The sequence below is a fragment of the Colletotrichum truncatum genome (genome assembly GCF_014235925.2).
Source record: "Colletotrichum truncatum strain CMES1059 chromosome Unknown Contig_0002, whole genome shotgun sequence".
Classification (NCBI taxonomy): domain Eukaryota; kingdom Fungi; phylum Ascomycota; class Sordariomycetes; order Glomerellales; family Glomerellaceae; genus Colletotrichum; species Colletotrichum truncatum.
Genome location: NW_027222399.1, coordinates 4073462 through 4092998, shown reverse-complemented (window position 1 = coordinate 4092998; position 19537 = coordinate 4073462). Strand labels below are relative to the sequence as shown.

At 48.7% G+C, this 19537-nt stretch overlaps 4 protein-coding genes across 4 annotated transcripts; 1 reads left to right on the top strand and 3 right to left on the bottom strand.

The window, feature by feature from the left end:
- Positions 1 to 354: 354 nt before the first annotated feature.
- On the bottom strand, positions 355 to 792 carry CTRU02_204052 (uncharacterized protein; the record flags this gene model as incomplete). Its single annotated transcript, XM_036731882.1, has 1 exon — positions 355 to 792. One exon carries the CDS (start codon positions 790 to 792, stop codon positions 355 to 357), a length of 438 nt encoding a protein of 145 aa, XP_036576442.1.
- Positions 793 to 1979: 1187 nt separating this feature from the next.
- On the bottom strand, positions 1980 to 5434 carry CTRU02_204051 (uncharacterized protein; the record flags this gene model as incomplete). Its single annotated transcript, XM_036731881.1, has 6 exons — positions 1980 to 3902; positions 3969 to 4017; positions 4550 to 4878; positions 4943 to 5182; positions 5263 to 5314; positions 5373 to 5434. The coding sequence occupies 6 exons, from the start codon at positions 5432 to 5434 to the stop codon at positions 1980 to 1982; spliced, it is 2655 nt and encodes an 884-aa protein (XP_036576441.1).
- A 2173-nt stretch (positions 5435 to 7607) lies between these two features.
- CTRU02_204050 (hard surface induced protein) lies at positions 7608 to 10441 on the top strand (the record flags this gene model as incomplete). The annotated part of the gene is made up of 2 exons (XM_036731879.2): positions 7608 to 8635; positions 9385 to 10441. The coding sequence occupies 2 exons, from the start codon at positions 7608 to 7610 to the stop codon at positions 10439 to 10441; spliced, it is 2085 nt and encodes a 694-aa protein (XP_036576439.2).
- A 3553-nt stretch (positions 10442 to 13994) lies between these two features.
- Positions 13995 to 14807, bottom strand: CTRU02_204049 (uncharacterized protein; the record flags this gene model as incomplete). The annotated part of the gene is made up of 1 exon (XM_036731877.1): positions 13995 to 14807. The coding sequence occupies one exon, from the start codon at positions 14805 to 14807 to the stop codon at positions 13995 to 13997; it is 813 nt and encodes a 270-aa protein (XP_036576437.1).
- Between the last annotated feature and the right edge of the window lie 4730 nt (positions 14808 to 19537).

Sequence of the window (19537 nt, the reverse complement as noted above, 5' to 3'; positions counted from 1 at the left end):
AGACATAATGGTATTCTTATAGCAATTGAACGTGTAGCTCCCTATCGCAGGAGAAAGAACGTCAACGTGCCAAACTCAGTCTACACAACTACCTACTGCCAATCACAATGGAAACTTCTTCGCCAGTGAACCTTAGGATTTTATCAACAACACAGAGAGCATAAAGACACATGAGAATTATCATGATTCTTGACGGTACGTTTAAGTAACCTAGGGTAAGAGGCTTCGAATCTAGCTTAGGTATTTAAAATAGTGAACTTGCTGCTCATTGCCATCGCGTCCCCATTTGCATAATTGTCCACCACCACATGAGCATAACATCAGCACAGCCGGCCTGCCTATTCGTGGGAAAAGCTAGTTCCTCGACACCAGTATGACGAGGTTCTTATAGTTTGACGACCTCATGTTGGCACTGGACGCGATGCAATTAGGGTAACTGCCACAGCAGGAGTTTCTCATAGCCTCCAAAGCGTCTGCGAGGTGGCGGAATTCAAAGTTTGCACCTTCCAAGAGGTACTTGTTCAAGACGGTGACGAGTGTCGTACCGTACCAAAACTTGACATCGGAATTCGAAGTTATCCAGACGGGGGTTCCCACGTTCCCGATTACCGACTGGGTTCGAAGACTATGGATCAGGCCGCTTATGTCCCCGGTGACGATGTTGTTTGGACCGCCGTGTTTACAAGAGATGTTCCACCACTCCCCAACCTGGCCTGGGCCGGGAGCTGCGATTCCTGGAGCCGCGAAAGAGATGGCGGAAATGGCCGCGATGAGATGGCCAGACAGTTGCATTTTGATAACCGGAGAAAATGAGAGATGCGATAGGTCTAATGAGCTTATTGCAAAGTAATAGGTTGGTTGTAGCGGTGGTAAAGTCGATGCGAAGTGGGTTTCTTGTGAATATTCTATAACAAAAGGAATTACAAGAAACCGTTTTTATACTTTTTTTCCCAGAAATACCTGGTGAAGTTGAAGAAATAAGAAAGCGATGAGTTATTGATGTCTTAATAACGATGCAGTCAGCTTACCTAGAAATTCAGCTTTCCTTGGCGAATAATCATCTCACCCAAAGCAGCCATTCCAGGCGGGTGAGCAAAAGACTTACCTCATGATTTCAGTTTTTGATCATGTGCTGTATGGTGATTGGCGTTAACAAACAGGGGCTAGCCAATATGCATAGTAACGGTTCATATCAATTGCTCTAATTGTCGACTATACGCAGGTTTAGAGGCTGAAAATAACTAACATACAGCGACTGCAACTATAGGCCGGCCAGAATAGGAAAATCGTATTGTCCTCCCTGCAGTATGTCTTAAAGACTTCAATTTATTCAGTCTCATGGCCGGCTAGGATTGGCTAGGGTAGTAGCCTATACGCCTTGTGTGCGTGCCTTGTTCTGTGTGCGTCAAAATGGGAGTCCATTGTCGGCCCTTGCCATTGTTGATCCACCCATTCTCAACTACCGTGATCCGCTAGTGCTTTGGAAAGTTGCAATCGGGATATCTAGCTTCTGTCAAGACCTTACCGTTCAGTATGATGAAGAGTGGCACTACAAAGCCGCAGGCACTTATATACTGAATAACCTTTGTCTGATTCCCCTTGCCTTGCCATGCTTGCTGTGGACGCCTGCGACGTTTTGAAGTGGACGCGGCCATCCCAGTTGACGATGTGATTCCTTTGACGAAGCCGGTCTGGTTAAAGCTGTAAGTATCTGCATTTAGGATCCTATGTTGGCTGCGGGTTCTTTCAATAAGAGTGAACTAGACTTCATAGACCCCAGCTCCCTCACAAAAGACTCTTGATTACTCGATTCTTCTGTTGTAAAACAACATATTACCTCAAGTTTCATTCATAACCAACAATTATTTTCAGTATTCCTCACGCATGTCATAGACTCATCAGATGGCAAATGACCGTAAAAAAGCTGAGGCGAGTATTGAAATTTGTTAATTTGCTAGTCCCGCAGCAGGTCCATCTTCTCATCCCATCATTGTTCCCAAATCCTTCTTGCGGGCAATGTCAAGCCAGTAAACATCCTGATCTCCACCATCCAATGCCAACCAGATCTGTTCAATCAACTCAGATATGACTCGGCTCTTCCGAAGGGGCAAAATATGTGTGTAGGCTGCCAGTCGAGAGAGAATGAATTTGCGAGCTCGCACCACCTCGATTGAGGCCGGGTCAATCGCCATTACTTCAGCGTCACCGCATCCCGGGCCTGAAGTATTCACATGTAGGGAATCCCGCTTCAACTCACTCGAACAAGCAACCATGATAAACGGCTGCGCGCTGCGGGTGCGAGACTCGAAAGGTATTTCCCTTAGAATGCCTAGTATGTGCATAGCGAGTTTTGTTAGCCAGGTTTGCCTCTCTTGTGCCGTGGGTACTTTCTCGGAAGGGAGTGGGCGAAGGAGGTTTTCCTTGTTCCACGGGGCGTAGCGGTCATTGAGCAGATCTGGGAACACGCGATAAAGCTGTAAGAGTCCTGTGCATCTGTAGGCCTCATCAATAAGCTCAAGGTGCTTCAGTGGTGTTTTCGGGTCCCCTGGGTCTTTGATTTGTGACAGGTCTGGGGAACGGTGCGTTAAGAGAACGCGTTCAAGCCGCCTTGCTTCTCTCAAGGCAATTCGGAAAAGGTCGATGTCGTTCTCCGTAAGAAATTTAACGGTAGACATGCGCTGGCGATACTGGAAAATGAGTAACCCAATGTCTGCCAGTATCCTAACTGTACTGCGGGAGATACCAGAGTAGGGGTGAGGTTCTTCTGACTTGGTAGAGCTTGCTGGGCCCATCAAGATGTTTTGGCCATAACCTCCAAGTTGCTGCTTGTCAGTCAAGAAAGCGAGCAACATGGCCCAGTAATCCATTGTGTCACTGAAGAATGACACACATGCATCATGGCCAGTCTCGACCACTAAGTCTTCCAATATATCGTAGCTGGCCCTAAACATATTGGTGGCGAGATTCTGAGGGTTGAGCCAGCTTGAGGTGTGACCCAGCAATTGCGAAGCAAGCAATAGAGCTTGTTTATATGGTCCAATTGGCGAGCTCTTATTGATGATCTCAAGAGCTTGTGCGTGTTCGCGTCGGGCCACTGGCAAAAGATGTGGGAAGTCCTCAGATAAGCAGGCCGCTGACATGCTCAAAATAGTATGATAAAGAGCCCCGGAATATTGCCACGTCGTTTCAATAATATTTCGCATCACGTTAGATTTGCTGTCCCAGGAGCAATATAAGGTAATAACTTCTCGGAAGAAGTACTCTGACAGGGATGTGGTAACGTTGGAAGGCTCTTTGGTGATCTGTATGGTCACTTCGTGATTTGACTGAACCAGCGTCCCAGCTTCAACTTCGCTCTGGAAGATGTGAGCCATGCTCTGTAATAAACCTTGTTGAGAGCAGACTTCATCAATATTTGCGGCGCATAGAGTTCCGAGCGTTGACGGGCGTTGGTACGTGTACGATTCTTCGGCACTGGACGGCGAGGTGGTATCATTTTCGTCCACAGTCCAAGCGGCGCTCATGAATGAGGTATCCCAAGGGGTGCCAACAACAGGAGTAGGCTGCTGGAAGCTGATATCGGTACCCGAGACGCTGTCTAGACTACAAAGGTCTGGCGAGATGTCAATATTCCAATTGGGGGTAAATCCCAGGCATTGATCAAGTCGCCGACTGCCTTCATCTTCTTGCTGTAGGAGGGTAGGTATTTCAATTTCACTCGAGCTCTTCGTTGGCGCATTTTCAAGTTGTTTTGGTGACTTTTTACTGCCTTCTTTGGCGGTAGCTGATGCATTTCGAACCTGATGCTTCTGTGACCATCGTACATTGAGGGCATATCCCGGGCATTGCAGTCCTCGTTCCTCACAACGAGCGCATGAAGGCTTCCTCTCGTCGCATTTTGTCTATTAGATGTAAGCCAGTCATGAATTTTGCCAAATTTCAGTTCAGTTTCACCTTCTTTGCTTTACATCTGAGGCACCCATTTCGAGATTTGGAGTGCCGCGCTCTTGATAACGGCTGCATGGGATGTGTTAACTGCCTGCCAATCTATGTGGCAAGATAGCATATGTAGTCGACGGGCACCAAGGGTAACTGAGTATTTGAAATGGCGTGGTTAAGAAAAGCGGCCAGCGAGACAAAGTCGGTGACGAGAGCCATCAATGTGAATGATAAGAGAAGACCAAGATAAGCTGTCACAGATAATCTCCGTATCCAAGGGTCAACACAATCTTTTATCTCAGTCAGTGACACCCCTGGCTGGACTGAGTTCCCCGCATTGATCGCCCCTAGCGCGGTCCAAAGCTGCGGGGTTCTTCGGGCACATGGGCAGGTGTGTGCGTGCTGGAGCCAACCAGCTGGAAACTCCTAGGATGAAAGGGGAAGCAGGCGAACAAAAGGTATGGAAACAGTCGAAATAGAATGCCCTTCCTGCATTGTACGTTTTATACGTTCATTACGCTAATAACTATAGTGTTTTACCTGAGAGAGAGGAAGCACGATACATCAACTTGTAGTGGTCAACCTCAAGACAAGTCAATTAGCAGCCTACCTCCCATCACCAGGCTCAGCATGCGGTTCCCTAATCATTGTGAACAGCTTGATAGCGTCACCGTCATCATCGCAAATCATCTCTTTTTGAAATTTAAATCCCCATCGCCCATAGATTGCCATGTTAGGAACATCTCGGCTTGACTCGAGGTAACACCTCATGTTCTCGGCATCGGCCTGGTCAGTGACAACCTTCATCATCTTGGCACCAACACCTTTGCCCTGTGCCTGGGGCAAGACGACCATAATGTTGAGAAAGTAATATCCTTTTGGGTCTGTCCAAAGCTCCTGTTGTGCTTTGGCTTGAGCGTCCTTCCAGATATAATATCTCTAGCGAAAAGCTGCTTGTTAGTGCTCTCTTGACCAAGAGTAGGCATAATAATGTTTGAGTTACCTTCACATTCAGACCTCCACGACCATACCAGAGGTTGTAGTTGACTTGGCCAAACCAAAGCCGCCAGCCCTCGAGCCAGTCATTCCATGTCGATGGAGTACCGGCTTGCTGAGGGCGTAGCCACATCGCTACACCAAGAACATCGTCACTACCTTCCTCCTTTGCGACATGGAAGATGCCATTACGCATGCCCCATCGCATTCTTAGGGCTAACGACTGATAATTTCTGTCGGGATTGAACTATTTTACGTCAATGTCCACATCTTTTTGATTATCCACATCTTTTTGATTATGACGGCAGCTTTGGTATGGATGCTTACTTTGGATTGGTCGTAGACCCAGACATTGTATGGATCACCAGCAAAAGCCTGCCTATAAGGCCAAAGTATCAACACTTGTACTAAATCAATGCCGGTCTAGCCTCACTTACTGGACCGCCTTTACTGCGCCGGGGATATCTGCTTCTGTAAGGGTGGTGACTTTGATTGCCATTTTGGAGGTGGTATTCAAAAGAAGTATTCTTCAACAGCGAGAAGAGAAAACAAGGCAGGGAATGGAAGTATCAATTATCTTCCTGACACAAGACCAGCGCGGCTATGGTGTTACTGCTAGCTGAGTGACTGGACGAGCGAAACGCGGGGGATGTCTAGTGGCTTTCGTCGTCTGATACCGGCGAGGGTCCTGCGGGGTCGAGATAAGATCGCATAGAGTTTCCGTGAAAGGTTAGCGGCAGTGTCGTAAAGATAGGTGAGATAAGCCCGCCACGAAAGCCCCCTACCAACTCGTATTGTCTTTGCTAATTAGGCGTAGTGAGTTGAGGTTTGCTTGTTTTTCGGCTTCAATTGAACCTCGTGAGACTATTGAAAGAGGCTAGTTTTTGGTTCAGTAATTCCCCAATTCCGCTAGAGGTAGGTGGCTTAAGCGGAGAAACGATCACGAGCCTGTTAGATGCGTCGGCATTTCATGGGTAAGCTTATTGCTGTGTTTGAAATGGTCCTAAAAGCAGTCACTCCGAATCTGAGCGGTTGGCAAGTCGGTCTTTTTCATCTCGAATAAGCTGAGACTAAGATGTTTGGCTCCAACTACCTAGGACGCTGAGAAAAATGGCGGCGGCGATACCTCGGTATGCACCTGAGACGGTCACCACAAAATGTGGCAATGCGCCTATGTCGCCGCATATTCGCGTTTGTTACTAACAATAAGAAAGTTATGGAAAGAATTGAAACCGCCGTAGTAATAAGGAAATACGCCTAATAACAAGACGAGTAATGAGATAGAAAGCGCAGTAAGCACGAGGACGTGACGGCGAAAACAGAGTTTAAATAAATTATAGTGCCTTACACTAATTACAGTGCGTTCAGTTACCCGCTACATCACAACTGCTTTCACCTTCCAAGCCTCGGGTTGCCGGCAACTAGGGACTTAAAGGCTGGCCGAGTTAATAGAGGCTGAGCCAAGTGGCGGCCATGTTTCAACTCCTATTTAATTGCCGAAGCTAACAATGCTACCCATGGATCCCGAAGAGCTGCAACGTCATATTGCGATTGTCTAGGAGCAACAGTCAATCCCAGTATTGCGGTTGATGCCTGGTTGCGATGATCTTTTTATGCTATTTGACATAAATTACCTGAAAACCTTCAATACGTTGCATTTACGCGTTTGACATCCCAACGCGAAAAGTCAATCCAGGGCGCCGTAAAAAGTTAGCCATACAGCATGCAGTTTCCTGGAAACTACATGGTGACATATCTGCGCATCCACGACATCTTGGGGGCCATTTATGGGGCTTTTCAAATGTAAAAGCCGCAATTTCAGGTTTATTGTTCGCTGATCACTACCACGGGAGGATCGGAATGGCAGTGGTACAGCAAAACCCAGGACGCCCTGGCACCTGTTCACTGCCCTGATGAGTGGAGAAGACAATGCCTCAGGTAAATTGGGGGTGACCCTGACCTTCTCCTTTTTAAGACTGGAAGGTCGTCGCAGATCGAGTTCGTCTTGTCTCATAAACCCAATTGCCACTGGTGTAGTCGTCCCAATCTGTGCCCTTCATCTCAACCTATTCGAACCCTTTTTTTTTTTTTTACTGGGCGATAACACTTACCAACTGCACCCGCACGCATGCAGCCAAGACTGCTCCAAACCGCCCGAGCAAGACACTTCTAGACGACAAAAGATGATTTCCAACGTCTGGGATAAGTCTGCGCGGGCGCATAGGGGCCAAGAAACTGAGCTCCTCCCACAGACAGAGCAAGACGGTCGCGATCAGCATGAGGACAGTGTTGAAAAGGAAAAATCCCAAGCTTCGGGTTCGAGGAGAAATAGGGACAAAATCAAATGCCTTGATGGCCTTCGTGGTATTGCCTGTCTCATTGTCTTCAACTACCATTTCTTCTGGCCATGGACACCTTTCATCATGTTGGGCTACGGCGCAATGCCCCCCGGAGCACCTGAACCGTATGTGGGATGGCATCAACTGCCCATCATCTGCCTGTTGCATCGCGGACGTCCCATGGTTGCCATTTTCTTTGCTATTTCAGGCTTTGTTCTCTGTCGTCATATTTTGCGCGCCATCCACGAACGCCGCGTCGATGCTGCGTACAAGAGTCTCGCGTCCTCAGTCTTGAGACGTGTATTCCGTCTATACATCCCCCCTACCATTAGTATGTTCTTGGTAGCGTTGTTGGCCCAGATTGGTGCCTTCAAGTCCGAGAAGGCCATCTACAAAGGCCCTGATTCGGCGTACATCAACGCCACCGTTACCTATGCCTACCCTCAACTTGAGCAACCATGTGCCAACGGAACTTTTGAAGCTGCCGGTGCCAAAGATGTTGCCAAATACTTGCATTTGCACACCCCCCTAACTCTAGGCAACATCACCAACATGACCGCATCTACGGATCAGCTATGCCTGAACCGTACTTCGCAATTGTTTATGCCTGCAATGCTATACAGCTTTGTTGATGAACTTGAAGCATCGCTCAAAAATGAAACGCAGCTGTCAAACAGTACCAAGAAAGCAGGAACTACTAAGCCGCATGCTCGTCAAGAAAAGACTGGGGGCGGTGGCGGCCACCTAGAAAAGATCTGGGGAATGCACAGGTCATCATCCAGCGAACATACATCAAAGGATATTAGCGACGCCTTGGGGGCTAAAAACAGGACAAACACTCACAACATCACTTGGGTTCAGATGGGAGGGTCTTGGGAAGAGCACCCTCACATTCACGATAATATGACCTATGCCATCAAGAACTTCACAAGAGTATATGCCGAATGGGCAAACCCCTTCAACTTCGCTCATTATCACACTCGCTACGACCCTCACACCTTCACAATTCCAATGGAGCTTAGGGGCTCCATGTTCATCTACCTTTTCCTGCTGGGCACCGCAGCTATCAAGGCCAAGTGGAGACTGGGCATTGGAAGCTTCCTCTCCGCTTACAGTCTGATATTCGGGCGGTGGGACATGGCTGCGTTCATGGGAGGCACAGTGTTATCTGAGTTGGATATTCGACGAACCTCTAATCCCGGCGAGGGTTCACTTGGATACCCAGGCAGAAGCGACCCAAGAGCCGGTAAGGGTAATCTCTCACGATCGATCCTTTCCGCAGCACCGACGCGCTGGGTCGTCATATTTGTTGCGCTTTACCTACTTTCATACCCAGACACATCGGCCGAGTGGACGCCAGGGTTCGTCTTCCTTTCGTCGCTGGTGCCGAGGTATTACATCCCCTTGTCAGGCTGGATGTTTTACCAGTCGATGGGAGCTATTCTTCTTCTTCCCTGTATCCTGCGCAGCCCGGTTCTTATTCGCATTCTCGAGGGGCGATTTGCACAGTACTTGGGCAGGATTAGCTTCTCTTTGTACCTCGTGCATGGCCCAGTCTTGCACAGCCTGGGCTTCTGGATTATGCCGAGACTATTTGAACATTTCGGCCGAGCACAGGGTTACATTATCGGTTGGGTTATCTTGATGGCAGTAACTTTATATCTTACGAACTTGTGGAACAAGAAGATAGACGCTTGGAGCACGACGGTCGGAAGAAGGGTTGAGAAAGCGCTGCTCGACACAGCCTAGGTTTGATGCTGTCGACAGCTCAGCTATAGATATAGACATGGTAATTTTAAGTGCCACTTTTCGAGTTCATCCACCTCGAGTTCATCCACCTTCTCCGTAACTTTTATATGATGTGATGTGAATTATATACCCATCAAGAACCCCTCGAAAAGCTGACCTTCCAATCGTGGATATCATACCCGTCTGCGCTAGGCTTAAATTGGTCAGTCAAGCGGAACTTTTGTCCATTTCGCGATTACGTGCTGTCAGGTACTATATAAGCGACTGAGTACTTAAACAGCCGGTTGACAACCACTGAACCAAGCACATTGTTTCGACGGCAACTCAAACGACACGCTGGAATGACCATGACAGCTCTCAGTTACCTCTGGGCCATAACCATTGGCATATCCAGCTTTACACAAGCCCAGGACACCAATGCCATCAGGTTACGCGGCACAAACAACAGCAGCGGCTCTTGGGAAGATCTAGCCCCCATCTCAAACCTCCCGCGGCAAGAACACGCCGCAGTTGCTATCAACTCAACCACTCTTGCAATTATAGGCGGTATCACAGGTTCCAATGCAACGGGAGCATGGATCAATACCGACCTTGTAGACTTCTACGACACTCTGACAGATACATGGGCGTCATCAACCCCTCTCCCTGTCGCTTTGAACCATCCCAACGCCGCAGTGGTCAACGGGAAGATCTACGTCTTTGGTGGTCTTGCTGAGTCTTCTGACCAAAACGGCATTCTGACATGGCGTGCAATTCCAGACTCGTGGGTTTACGATTCAACGAATGGGAGGTGGACTTCGATAGCACCCTTTCCAATCGGCACCGAAAGAGGCAGTGCCGCGGTTGGAGTCTTTGGCAAAACAGTTTTCCTTGCTGGCGGTCTGCGGTACATGGAAACGGCTCCCGGTGGAACAACACTCACCGTCGACGAAGTCTCTGCATATGATACGGTTACCGATACCTGGATTTCTTTTGCTAGTATCCCGTTACCGCAACCAAGAGACCATGCCGGCGGCGCAGTTGTAGGAAGCAACTTTTACGTCATTGGTGGACGGCACATTGCCAGCCGACTTATCGTCAGTAACACCGTCTACGTTCTTGACTTGGAAGACGTGGCTTCTGGGTGGGAGGTCAGTTCCGCCACGCTACCTACAGCAAGAGCCGGACACGGCACAACTGTGATAGGGAGCGTCGTTTACACCTTTGGCGGAGAAGGAAATTTTGTGGTTAGTTCCGGCGTCTTTGACGAGACGGAAACCTTCGACACAAGAACAGAGTCATGGCAGAAACTGAGACCAATGGAGCATCCCCGGCATGGAATTGCTGCCGTTGCTATTGAAGACAGGATATATATCCCTGGTGGAGGAGTTGCGTTTGGGGCGGCTCCGGTCAATGTTACTGATGTATTTCGACCTTGAGGGTTGGCGTAAGCTTTGTGTAGCACCGGGTTTGGTCTAGATATTTGTGCCATCCTGCTTTGTTGGCACACTGCAACCGACATCTAGGCATGGTGGCAATGGTGTTATCAAAACATGCTCTATAGTTGTAATTCTATGAAACATAGCAATAACAAGGTCATAATGCTGTGAGATCAGTGACGATTCATAAAAGCTCTGTTTAATAGCTTCTTTGATTCCAAGCCTGCTTTTGGCTGTCCGTTGTTCGGTACTCTCACCTAGGCGACTTAAGTTGATTATTCCACGAAATTGAAGCTCTGTATTCAAAGAAACTCAATTGCCAGAAACGATGCCGGCAGTCTTGGCGACAATGAGGTCATCTCGCGGTCTTTCGGATAAGGAAGCGGCATCGTCATTATAGATGCCTTGTCGTGGGCTAAAATATCTGCCTGTTGACCCAGCATTATTCAAAGGGACGCGTAAGCTGTGAGAATAAGGAGTGCCAATTGGTAAAGGGGTATGGGCCAAAGTAAGGTAAGGTGGGGGAGGGTTGACGATTATAGCAGTTTCCTCCAGGGAGAACAAACCCTTTCCTAACGGAAGGATTTTATTGCTATTTGGTAGACCATCGCGCCTTAGGACAACAGACTATATTTTGCCAGAGTCTAACACCATTCCCGTATATCGGTATACACCATAGCCACTATAAGGTGGCGTCCACCTACAGAGGTCAATATCGACATGCTTTATATCTTGAAATCCCCTTTTCACATAGAATTCATAGGCTGTAGGCTCGGAGCAGAGAGAAAGCGCAATGCCTTCGGCTTTAGCCCTCGCGCGAGCTTCCTGTATTAATCGTGAGCCTACGCCTAGTTTGCGATGCGAAAGCTTAACATATATAAATGTTATTTCTGTCATGATGTTAGCAGTGGAATGTAACAGAAACAAGCTTCTTACCAAAGCAGTCGAGCTTGTCTGCCTCTTGACTAATCTCCTTCGCTGCCTGCATAAGCGTGGAGAACACTTCTGGGTTCATTCTCTCCGGGACATCTTGGCCTCCAGTGCTTTCCTCCTTCGGCGAGCTACCTTCTGCAGGTTTTCTTCGCGTAAGTACAAGATACCCGATTACATCCCCAGACTGGGGATCCACAGCTTTCAGGCAGTGGGCTGCTGGATCGTTGAAACTGGACTCTACGGCTTGTCTGCAAACCAGCTTCTGGGCGGATTCGTTTGGCCAATCGCGGTAGAGGAAACGGTTAATTGCGAGATCGACTTTGGAGCTGTAGATAAAATCTACTAGTGTTGGGAAATCAGGGTCGGAGATTGGGAGAACGGAGGGGGAAATAGCCATGTTTAGTAGCGAAGTGGCGAAAAAGGGTTTTGAACGGGTTCTTCTGGAGATACTTCTGAGTTGTCAGTATACATGGTATTTTCGCTGGATTTAAAAGTTTAAGAATTGATCAGGCAGCAGTTATTAAAATCGACTTGTGTTTGAGGGTTACGTGTACTAGATAGAGTGAGTCCACGTAAGGTTCAGCTATCAATTACCCAGCCCAATTAAGCCGATAACATGCCAAGACGGAAAACACGCCGAATTACGAAAAACACTTGGCTCGCTCTGATACATCGCAACTTTGCTTCTTAAAGCACGTAGAACAGTGTCGAGCGTGTGTGGTGGCCTATAATCGGCCTCAGAGCGGTCGTTGGGCAAGATTGCTGCCTACCGACAAGATACGGTTAGAGAGGTCGAGCGCCACTGGAACCCTATTGTCGCCAAGGGCATAGTGAGCCACTCAGGGCTACTACATCTAATAGTTTTATCAACTCCTGTACACTACATAAATTTAGGGTACATCTCTCGTTTGCAAGGTTTGGGGGCTATTGGTACTGTCGATCTCTGTCGATACGTAACACTGTGTTAGAACACTAGGCGTAAGGTAGTTTAGGAAAGCTCACACACTGCCAATAATACACCGATTGTAGTGCAGATTTGCGGGTTTGGAGAAACTGTGGTCTAGTGGTAACTTTAGTCGATGAGGTACGGCTCCTACTAATGCCGTCCCTTTCTCCTGTACCGAAGGTGCCGGCATTGAAGGAGTACGTGATCTCAGAGACTTATACGTTATGATATGTGCTTTGCCATCCACATGCCTGTGGTGCTGGAGCTTTTGTCAATGAAGCACTCCTGTGGGCTGGAGTGCTATCAAACGAACTGGAGATGGGCTACGAGGGATTTGAGGATCGTTAATCTCGGACAACTGTTCTCACAGAGTAGCAGAAACTACTTCTCCTAGCACCGAGAAGAACATCTTATCTATCTAATATAATCTATAAAGATACAGTCTATTATCCAATCATATGCCTAGGATAACTATCAACTTGGAAGAGCTGCGAGTTAGCCCGGCGTTGCGGTAGGGTGCGGGTGAAGTGGTTGAGAAGATATACTCCTTCCGTTCTGCCCGTCACGTCGGCGGCCGGCCATGGAGCTACTTCAACCCGGGAATTCGGCTATCGCAACCGGAAATCATATGCCGGGTGTCTGCTGTAGTTATATAGCGTTTACAGTAAATTAATCATAACTAAACAGTGAGTATATGCATTCCGTTAAAAAAGGAATAAGATAACCTATTTTCAGGTACTCCTTCTCGGATCAACCACGTGCGCTTAAGTGGATGAGCTTATATCTTCCTTGGCTGAAGCGGAAATAGAGAGCGAAGCCTTTCAGTGGGTGAAGAAGCCGCGCTTAACGCGTTTCATGACTAGGTGGCAGATTCGTCGACTTGGAAGCCCGGTCAGTACGGTGCCCTCGGAAACCCCGCAGCAACCTTAATGTCTTTTATGGGCAATTCCTTGCAAGGTCATCAAGCTGTATCTGGCCTTGTTTCAAGGAGATGGCAACTTTTAGAGTTGTGTTAATCCGAAATCTAGCCCAGTCCACGAGGGCACATGGCTGTCGCCACATCGAAAAAAGTGAGAGAGATGGAAGCTGGCCCGTAGGTAGATCCCGGAGGCCTAGTGCTGTGCAGAATAACTGCGTCTCAAATGAATTTGGTAGTGATTTGAGCTTAACTTCTTTACAGTCCGAATACGCTGCTTGAGGGCGGCAGAAGAAGCAGAGGATGCTTGAAGCGACGCACCAACCAGCTTCTCGAGTAGGTCGCGGTAACGAATATGTCCGCTGTCACGACAAACTCTTTCGGTCTGGCCGAGTCTATCGACTCGTATGCCGCGCGTCACATAGCAAAGTTTAGAATTTCCTATCGTAAGTTGGCGTTTGTGCGCTTTAGGAATTTTCATCTTGCATTTGACACACCCACGAATCGTGAGCCTCAGCTTCAAATCAATCGCCCACAATCCCATCTCTCGTCATCATTTTATCCGGACAATCAAGACAGAGGACCATTGCAAATATTGACAGCTTGGAATATTCGTGAACGCGTCTTGTTAATAGATAGCCTAAATTGTTAGTCTTTTGCTTCGCGGCTGCAATGAACCCGGTTCTCGTAGTCACATGAGAATGCAAGAACAGTTAGAAGTGCGCTTGATTTTTTTTCATTTCATTTCGAAGGTTACTCTAGAAGTTAACCCCCGGATCTTGTGGCCTATATGACCTCGTTACTCTAGGATCCCACTTCATCTTCTGCTGCCTCTCTATTTCCTGCTGCCTCTCGACCTCCAACTCGTCAATCTCTGCGAAATTTCTCCTCTTGTGGAATGGCCATCGGCTCTTTCTGTATAGCATGCCGATGATGAGGCCGAAGATCAAGACACCTCCAACTGAACCAAGGGTAATTGGCAACGCCGGCATAAGTTTGGCGCCGCCACCGCTCGACTTTTCTGCTTGGCTCGGCGCGGCAATCCCATTCAGTGGCGGTGTTGGTGTTGGCGTTGGCGTAGGCGTTAGGATTGGTGTCGGGGTCACAGGCGGAATAGGAGTAGGCTCTGGCGGAGGCGGAATGAATGACGGGACCAGGGACGGTGTTAATGTCGGTGTGATGACGGGTATCACTGGCGGCTGTGATGGTGGGATGGAAGGGGGAAGTGACGTCGGTGATGGCAAAGGTGGCGTGTCCGAAAGTGATGGTGTAGGCGAAGAAGAAATGCTTGTCGTCGTTGAAATAATGAACGTGGTTGGAGGTCGTGATGACGGTGTGGGCGAAACGGACAATGATGGTGTCGGTGTTCTTGTAGGCGTTGACGTGCTCCTCGATGATGTTGTCGAAGGTGTCGCGGCGGCTGATAATGAGGATCTTATCCTGGTTGATTGACTGGATGATGTGTTTGGTGTGCCCGTTGGGCCTGCATTCCCTCCGAGTATAGGCCCAAGAAGGGGAGCGTTGCTCGAGGCGCTGAGGGTGATGCCCAAGTCGGGAAGAAGCCCAGCCATGATGTGTAAACTTTAGGCTTAGTAGTCTGATTACTCTGTCGTAAAACCGTTAAGTGGTACTGTGGCCCTCTGGTGTATTCAGTCGCTGCGTTATTGTAGGATTATCTCATGTAGTGCTAAGTTTGTCGTGTCCAAGCCTCGAAAAACAGCGAAAGCCGATTATGAGGGTATTTCTGTTACGGCTTCGCGGCCAGAACAGGATGATCAAATTTGGAGAAACTTGAGAGTGATTCGAGATCTGCGTCGCGTGCGGATAGGTCGGTAGTATAAGTGTAAGTGTGTATGTTGGTTGGTAGGGCGGTCGTTTGATGTAAGTCGTTCCAGCGGCTCAACAATCGGCGCCAAGCACACAGCTCTCAACGTCAAAAATGGATTCAAACAACACAAATTAAACAGTCAATAAATGTCATACAATGTCAGTCCCAAAATAAGAGCCGCTCCCGTCCCAGAAAAAGAGTCAAGAGGTGCGGATAGTCCGAAACCGCGCGGCAGCCACTCTTTAAACAATCCCACGGTCCCCCTCCACTCCCTCCGGTCTTGTCATGAATTGTCTCCTCTTTTCCCTCCCTCCCTCGGGGAATACGTACGCAAATCTCTCACACTTCCCTACGGCGAAAGCTGCGAGCACCCATCATCCGACAAACCTTAGATTTGGCTGAAGTGACGCAGCGTCGGGACACAAAAGAGAGAGAGAGAGGGTGCAAAGGGAAAGCAGGGATCTACAGGGGACGCGACCGTCTCACAATGATATCGATCCCTGCACGCCAGCTGGAGGCTCAAGCGCGGTGGTTGATTCGGTAGTGTTTCCCCGCAGGGTTATTGCCAGCCCGTTTCAGACATGGAATGTTTGAGTTGATGTTCTTCAGACCAATGAAACCCTCGATTTCTTTCTCGTCCCACCTTTTGGCCGCCCTTCCGGGTGAAGGTGTCCAGGTTCATCCCTCAATCCCGATCAAACCTCTGGGAATCTGGGCAGTGGGCTATGAACCCTTTTTGTCTCTCGAATACAACTAGTGAATGCAAGTAGGTAAGTAATTGGGTTATCGATTTTCAATTCTTTTGCCATATCATCCCTTGTTAGTCAACCCAGGGAAACTGAAGAATTCGATTATTCGGCTAGTGATCCAAATCATCGGAAAACAAAAAGTGACCAAATCAACACACATTTGCCACATGTCGTGGAGGACTGGCTTTGGTTGGCGCCAAACAGCCGGAGTTTAAGGCCTCTGTCTACAAAGCAGGCTGGCCCTGCTTCTCCCCTCCACATAGACTGCCACCTTACACTCTTCTGTGCGTCCATTCGGCCCAAACCTGACGTCGGAACACCCTCGTCGCGGCGTCACCTGTCAAACCGCCCCAACCTCTTCTCGGAAACTGCGTGATCCCCGCGTCGCAATCCCTCCGACCCCCCCGCCGATCGAGCCCTTCTTTCAGCATCACATCCCTGGCTTGTCGCCCTTTTTCTGATACTGAACTGCCGCCAAGCAGGACAATCAGGGGAGATTCATGTTAGGAGATCTCCATGTCCGCAGTGGATGACCAGGCTTTGGGAAAATATTTTCTGGGGACTATTGCTCTTCGCTATCCATAGGAACCACTTTACATACCCCGCTGGACCTGCCATTCCCCCATCAGTCTGCCCTATGGCGGTGAACATACAACGAGTTCCTGGTCACGACTGTCGGTTGGCTCGGCACATTCCCTTCTTGCGTCCCTGGTTTTAGTATCGTAAGGCATGGCCAAATGGGGATGTCCTCGACGGTCAAGTTCATGTCAAAACACCTTCCCCAGTGGTCCACCATGGCAACGTCCCACTGACGTCTTACGTACAAGGCTTGCCTTGGTTCGGATAGTGGGAGAATCGGCGCACCGGAGCCGACTCTATCGTATCTTGGGGAGTGACTTGCCCTCCTGACGAACAAGCCGAGGCTACGGATCCGTCACATCATGGGAGTCCCCCGGTTCTCACGGGGCTGAAAACCAAATGTCTCTGTCACGGTCATAATAAATGGAATAGAAACACACATATTGCTCCAAGCCACTGGCAATGAGTGGGCTAAAGGCCGCCATGATATCATGACATTGGGCCCAAACAAACGGAGTTTATGCCATGAAGGGTCGCCGTCCCAACTGTAAAGGGCCAATTATAGCAACGAGGCCCAGGCGTTTCTGTCAAGGCTCATGGCTTGAAGACGTTCATTTCCTCGTTCTCATGAATCCAGAGGCTAGATATTTTCGAATACGATTATGTAGGGCCAAAGCCGAGGCAAAAGAATGTGGTGTAGGTCTCCACATACCTTTTCGGGAGCTTGAGACAACTCATGGATTAGATGAAGAATTCCTCATCCACCTTCCACCTTCAGCTAGAAGACGAAAGGCGCGGGGAATGAAACTTGGAAGAAGGAATGTTTCTTCTGCGGCGTTATTTTCCAGAGCCCCACAGCGGCTTTTGGTAGCAACTATGAGAATAGTCTCCCATGCTTAACTACCCACGATTTTCTATTTCAAGGCCATTACAGTAGCTAAAAGCATGTTACGGTTAGTACATGGCGATACAGGAAGCCCTTAGTTCAAGAGTAACAGCAATGCCGATGTTCACCGCCAGCTAGGCGTCCTGGTAAGGGCTCCCTTTGTGTGACCTAGAAGCTCACCACACATCTGCTTCTTACCCTATCTGTCAGCATCCACACATGTCACGAGTCTCGGATGGAGTAAACTGGAATTTGCTGGATCCCAGGAGCCTTGACTAATTTCCCTCAGCTCAGCATCTGCCGGATCGTAATATCAACCAGTCTGAGTAAATTTGATAGTGGAGTTTGGTCTAGCTCGGAATAAGCGGTATCTTCTCTATACAGGAGAAGATCAACATGAAAGGGGCTGTCTGTCATGAGTAGAAAGTGAGGATGCCGGCTTTTGTCCATTAAGTTATCTTCTTGGTGATCCATAAAAATAGGCAGTATTTCCCCAATCCAAAACAGATCAACATGCCAGTTTAGTAAAGTAAGTGTTCAAAGATCGGCCTGCAGCCAATCAACGTCCGTCCATCACGAAACAAAACCAACAGGGCAGAGAAACACGATGGCATCATGTCACACCCAGCGCAACCACAACTCCAACCACCAGGTCACCGTACAACCCTATAAGCGCCGCCAAAAGACAACAAGCCACCACCGGCCACGAAGCCAAGACGCAAACCACCCCTATGTTACCGAGGCCCAAGTGATCGGTTAATCTGGTTTGGCCCAGACGATGTGCACATCTGAAACGTTCAGTACCACGGTAGCCTTACGCCGATAATGGTATACCAAAAAATGCGACGATCGGAGGCGTTGTCCCGGCTGCGCCAAGCCCGGAAAGCAGTGCAATGAGGCGGTGCCGTCCCATCACCCTCGCGCAGGTTTTACTGAATTTTGCAAGTCGGCTTTGGGGTGGGAAAGTTTCATTTCGTTTGGAAGATGACCAATCGGGGTGAATGAAACTTCTCCAATGAATATCACGTCGATCTGACGATCGTATGTGAATGGTTTGGGCCACCAGCTCCACGCATACCCTTTAGGTGACATTACCTGTCGACAGAGCGCTTATCACGTCTTGAAATGGGAAAGTGTAAGACTTTTAGTCTGTTACGGGTTGGAATTGGTATGGCTTGGGCTCGGGCAGTTGGCATGATCCAAATGGCTTGCGCAGAGGATTGTAAGGCCGGAAATTATTCGCCTTTGGACCGAGAGGTCCCTGATATTAATAATGAGTTTGCTTTTGCTCGCTGGGATGACAACGACACGATTCTACGAGATTCATGGCGGCGGACTGATGAGAGTATTAGTGAGGCAGCACAAAGCAGAGAGGCCATTCGTAAGCGGCACACAATGTCCTTTTCTATATTTACCAATGCAAACTCGACCGTGGTTATCCGGCCTCGTACATGGTTGAGCGGGCTGAGTTGCTGCTGCCTGGTAGCACTTAGACATTCTTTCTCGACGTGCTCACCACACCTTGTAGAGCTAGCACCCTTCAGCACTAACACCGTCCAGAGAGTAGACTTGAGCGGGACGCGTGTGGTTAGTTTGTGGTATCGTTGCCTTGATGCTGCAATGAAATGTAGCATGGTTTGTCGCACTGCTTCTTGCAGGATTCTCATCCAAGCACCGTAGCGACTGTTGAATGTTGTGAAGCGTTGAGTACATGTGACAACGTATTCAACATAGTCGATAACGCGTGACGGCGGTCCAAGAACTGCGGGATGCTTTCGACATCCCCGTGTCGTGAACTTCGCTGTCTGAATCAGCTACCCGGATGGTGTAGATGGATGGTGAAAGTGAGTATTTACCGAAACCCCGACTGGGCTCCCACTGACAAGTGGGCTTAAGATCTATGACACCGTAAGGTCTATGGATTTCCAACTGGTGTCTGCCTTTCGGGTCCGGACACCCAGCACGAGATACTCTCAATTCAGACCAAAGCGAAGCACTTCAAAGCAAACTATGCTCGTCTTCAGCAGCCAAACCAGTCTCAAGTCAGACTGGTGCTATCCGGGACCATTGGAACTAGTACAAATCAAACACCAGGGCCATGCCTTATGACTAAGGTACTAAAGACAGCAGATATATTTTGGTTTGGGATGATTATGTAACCAGCTCTGTATGAAAGGCATCGAGAGATCAACTGGCCACAAGCCCAGCGGCGGAATTGACTTTTGTAAGCCCAAAGAATGCCATAGCGATCACAACGCC